Source organism: Cricetulus griseus, chromosome 3 (genome assembly GCF_003668045.3).
Source record: "Cricetulus griseus strain 17A/GY chromosome 3, alternate assembly CriGri-PICRH-1.0, whole genome shotgun sequence".
Classification (NCBI taxonomy): Eukaryota; Metazoa; Chordata; class Mammalia; order Rodentia; family Cricetidae; genus Cricetulus; species Cricetulus griseus.
In genome coordinates this window covers 56,440,070-56,445,136 of record NC_048596.1, presented here as the reverse complement: position 1 = coordinate 56,445,136, position 5,067 = coordinate 56,440,070, and the positions used below count along the sequence as shown (strand labels likewise).

Here is a 5,067-nt window from a genome sequence, read left to right as displayed (position 1 = left end):
TAAAGGCTTTCCTGGTGACATTCTCCCAGCGCTCCGTCATTAACGCCAGTCACTGATGGCGTCTGAATGTGTTGTGTTCCTCATTGAGATTCATCAGACCTGCCATCTCTCTGCTGTCCCGCCCCTGCAGACGGACCTCCCATCACTACTGAACGAGGCCACTACCTCTTTCCCCAAACCAGCCTCCCGGGGGCCCCACACCCAGGAGTTGGGGAATTGAAGGTATAATGAGAAAGGATAAGACTGAGCCAAAGACCCCTGCGAGGACCCTTTCTTCAAGGCCGGGGAATTCTCTGCAGGCTGCCTCCTTTCTTTGCAAGAGAGGCTCATGGAGAGGCCCCTATTCTCCTCCCACCTGACGTGCCGCCAGCAGAGTCCACCGTTGCTCCTAGCAGGCCCCCTCCTCATCGGTAGGCAGCTGTCCCTCGCGCGCAGACTCCGGGGCCTGATCACAGGCACAAGAGGAGACCCGCGGCCTGTCCTGCCTCTGCATGTTGGTCAGCCCACCCTCCTCGAAAGTCGCAGCCCCAGTGACGGTAGCCTTGTGGAGACCACAAGGCAGGCAGAGGACGTCCGCTCAGAGCGCCCCTCGCTGCGCTGTGGAGGCCGAAACTGGGGCTGAAGCGCCACCTAGTGCGCGCGAGTGCTCCCACGACGTCTCCACTGTCAAGGGCAAATACCCAAGAAAAGGAGGCCTAGTTCTGGGGCTAGGAGAACGTGTGAGAGTCGGATCTTCGAGGAAAAGCTAAGGGAGAGGACCCGAGACTCAAATTGGGGGCCAAGGAGGCAGAGCTCTGCGTGCCTTGCAGTCTCTAGTGACCGTTCAAAGCGCATCCCTCTGAGAGCCCAGGGCCGGGGACCTCAGTAATTAATAGTAAAATTAAAACCGGCTATTCAATTACCACCAGGCTGATACACATTGAACACTTACTCCCCGGGACGCGATCGCGAAGGGGAGTGGGGGGCTCCTCCTCCTGTAGATCTGGCCGGTCTGGGCGGGGTCACTGGGCTGGGCCTGAGAGGGTGTGTGCAGGGGGCGGAGACTTGATGCAATTAGGAGGAGAAAAGCTCTGATGCCACGGTCACCTACCCGAAACGTATATAAGGCGGCGTGCCCGGAGCCATAGAACCGTCGGAGCAGCAGTGCTGCGCGCACCGTGCTGCAAGTGCCCGCTGCCTTGTTGGCCGCAGACACTCTGCCTGCTATTCGCGTCTCCGCTGCATCGCAGTCTCCGTGCCACCTTTGTAACCGCGCCTCACGACCCCTCCGGAGGTGCCATGTGGAGAACGCAGAACGGGCGTGCCATGGCCCGAGCCCTGGTCCTGGCCACTTTGTGGCTGGCAGTGGCTGGCCGTCCTCTGGTTCGGCGATCCCTGACTCTGCCCAATGCAAACCCACTCTTTCTCTACGGCTGGGGCAAGAGCACCCGCCTGCAGTACCTGTACGTTGCTGGTCCCCACATCTCCAACTGTTTCGTGCATATCCGAAGCGACGGCTCCGTGGATTGCGAGGATGAACAAAACGAACGAAGTGAGTGTCTGCCAGCGCGTCCCCTCGGGTCCCTTACGCTCGCGTGCGTGCTACCGTGGCCTTAACAAATCCCCTGGACTCTCAGACTGGGTCTGGGGAGGGGCGAACAGTGTAGTTCTGCCGTACCCACGTGTTGCTGGGTCTCAGCTGCATCTCCTTCCTTCTCTTGTTCGCAGGTTTGCTAGAGTTCCGCGCGGTCGCTGTGAAGACGATTGTCATCAAGGACGTCAGCAGCGTGCGGTACCTCTGCATGAGCGCGGACGGCAAGATACAGGGGCTGGTGAGTATTCCCCACGAGGCGGGATGCTCGGAGCTGCGCTGGGTCTGTGTTGGGTCTTTACACCCCCTGCTCAGGCCTACAGGGAACTTAAGAGAGCAAGGTAGCTAGTGCTAGTGAAACTAATGTTACCACAGCCGCCGCCGCCCACCCCCCTTCGGAAAGCGATGGCCCCAGGCTGTAGGCGGGAATGACGAGCCCAGCGGAGCATGTCTAATCCTCGGGAAGGCTGGCTCGGCTGGCTGCTGAGTACCATTCAGCTTTCGGCCCCTTTGATATTGAACAGGAAAACACACCTCTGCCATTTTCATCTCCAGCCTTTGCGTGTGTGGTCCTCGATTTCCTTTCTCTCCCTCAAATGAAAGAAAAAAAGAAGAAAGGAAGTGTCTTTTAGTCAATTTCTAAGTCCTAGGAACACGGTGTGATGTAGGGACTAGGATATTTTAGAATGTCCTTAAGGGGCTCACCTGCTTGGGAGCTAGGGCAATGGGGCTAGGGAGGGCTGGTCAGGTCAAGGTAACCCCTGAAACCCGGGAGGCTGGAAATACAAAGGCCAGGGCTCTGTGGGAGCAAAAGCTGCGAGTCCAAAGAAGCCTTCAGCCCTCCCTTTGGCAGTACAAGAGGAGGCCGTGTGAGGTCTGTTGGCCAAGGCCTCCCATACAGCCCTGGGCTCCTGGGAGGAGCAGGGACTGGGGTTAGGAGGTCCCCTATGGGGAACGATGGCTACCCGGCTCAAAATTTTTGTTTTGTTTTGTCTTTAAGAGTCTCAAAATTGTTTTGTGGCTTTGAGATGGATTTAGCTACATGAAAAGATCACAAAGAAAGAAAGGGGTATGCAGAGAAGCCGGTTTACAAAGAAGGGGTTCCACTGCCTGTCTGAAAACTGATACCCCAGCCCTGAACAAATCTCCCACCACACTGTCCTCCTGAGATATTTATTTGTGGCTAGGGCACTAGGAGAAAGGTTCGATCCCCCGTCTACCCTAATCTAAATGGGGTGGGAATGCCCATGGGAGCTTTGCCCCTCAATTCCAGTGCCGCCCCTTATCTATTGGGCATGGTTCCATCACAACTTCTCCCTGACTTTTTTTTTTTTTTAAATAGAAGCCCCACAATCTATCATTCCTATATGAAGAAAGGCTGATCAATTCTCCCTAAGAATTCTCCAAGAGAAATACATCCTGTGTTTATCTACACTTAACATTTTTCAGGGAACATGGCCCTTACTGCCTGGTGGCTATCCCGTGCCATCAGCCAGGGCAGGAGCTGTGGGTTCTTGGAATTAGCCTGTTATCAGAGCCTTATCTGCCATCGCTCTTCCACCTGCAGCTCAGCGACCTCAGCAGGCGGCTTGTGTTTACCGAACCATCCAGGCTTCCCAAAGGGATGTGGCACCAGTTTGGGAGACTGCCACTGGTACCTCAGTCCTGGGGACTAGGAATGTTCTGGTATTAAGAGGATGGGGACCAGGGACAGCTTCCTGCAGCAAACATTTCCGGCCACCCACAGGGTCGGGGCTTGGTCCTGGGCGTGGGGGAAGGGCTGCGGATTATCAGGCAGATCCTGGCAAGCTGCCTGTGAGGGGGCTTCTCTACTCACAATAATAAGAGACACGCAACCACCTCAGCATTAGAAAAGCTAGTGCTTCAGGTCTAGACAGGAACTCTCGCTTTATTCCCTGCCCCAGGCAAGGCTGCAGTTACTACCCAAAAACTGCCTAAACAGGGGGCAGAGTTCAGAAAGCTGAGAAATAACCATCAGAATTTAATGTCACTAGTTAAAAGCCAGGGAGACTTGCACCCTGCCAGTAGCTGCTTGGGGATTTCTCTGCCAAAGGCTGGGATAGATAATTGGTAAACACCTACCAGCCCAACCCTCTGGAAACTGAGGCAGGATTGCTGTGAAGTCAAGGCTACAGAGTGAGTGAGACCTTGTTTCAAAAACATACCAGAGCTGGGGAATGGAGCTCAGCTGGTGAGGTGGTTGCCTAGCATGCTCAAAGCTCTGGGTTCAACTGAGCACTGCATAATCCCAGCACCGTGGTGCTCACTCGTCATCCCAACACTTGGGAAGTGAAGGCAGGAGAATCAGGAGTTCAAGGTCAGCATAGGGTACTTGAGACTGTTTCAAAATGAAAACCCAGGCCTGACATAGTTGGGATGCTTTTAATCCCATACTCAGGAGGCAGAGGCAGGTGAATCTTTGAGTTCAAGGCCAACCTGGTCTACATTATGAGTTCCAGGCCAGCCAGGGCTACATGTAGTAAGACTGTCTAAAGAGAAAGTGCTAGAATACTTGTGGGGTGAGCTAACAGGGACAGTCTCATGCAACACGGGTTGGCCTTGAATTCCTGATCTCTTGCCTCTGCCTCCCAAGCCATGGGATGAGAGGTAAGCATCACCATGCTTGGCTTTCCATGTACTTCAAGGAAAGAACACTTATGATGGCTGTGGGGACAGGACACCACCACAGTGCTTATGCTCATATATGCTTGTTTCTTTCTCCAAAGACTCATTACTCGCCGAAAGACTGTACCTTCAATGAGAAATGGGAGTATATAACTTACAACAAGTACGAATCTCCGAATCACCACCTCTATGTCGTCCTCTTCAGGAACAAATACAGGCAAGATCTCCTGAACAAAAAACCCTCACTCTTTCTCCCCATATTTGCCCGGTTCTTGGAACCCAGAGACCAGCTGGAGTCGAAAGTGTTGCCTCTGTCGCTGGCTTCGGACAGCATGGATCCTTTCAGGATAACGGAGGACTTGGAGATAAAGAGCCCCAGCTTCCAGAAGTGATGGGGTTCTGACAGGATGAAGAACACCCCAGTGTCCCATGAACTTCCCCTTTAGGAAGATGCGCTAGAAGCTGTACATATTTTAAGTCTTATATTGACCATGTGTGGTTTTAGTGGCTAGACTGGATCGTGAACCTAAACTGATCACCTGCCTAGCTGACATCTGAGCCCTACTGACTTAGGCAGCTGCTGATCTGTGGTCAGGTTACTCCAGTTCTGTTTGAATACCTCCGCTAACGGGGAAGTCATTCCTATGAAATGTTTCTCGATCTCTAGGCCAGCCAGAAGATGTGAAGTCATTTAAAATTCATGTGCAGGGGGTGGGCTCTGAACTATGTGTTGACTGAGTGAACCTCGTGGGGTCTCTACTTGCCCCCAGTTGCCTCCTGGCTAAAACTGATGGGGCGATCACAAACTTGGAGCAAAGGGCAGCCAGGAAAACCTTGGGAGCCTTGCAGGA

The 5,067-nt window shown here is 53.6% G+C and overlaps 1 protein-coding gene across 1 annotated transcript; it reads left to right on the top strand.

The window, feature by feature from the left end:
* The first annotated feature begins 1,278 nt into the window (after positions 1-1,278).
* Positions 1,279-4,608, top strand: Fgf19 (fibroblast growth factor 19). The gene is made up of 3 exons (XM_027409197.2): positions 1,279-1,531; positions 1,708-1,811; positions 4,318-4,608. Exons 1-3 carry the CDS (start codon positions 1,279-1,281, stop codon positions 4,606-4,608), a joined length of 648 nt encoding a protein of 215 aa, XP_027264998.1.
* Positions 4,609-5,067: the final 459 nt, after the last annotated feature.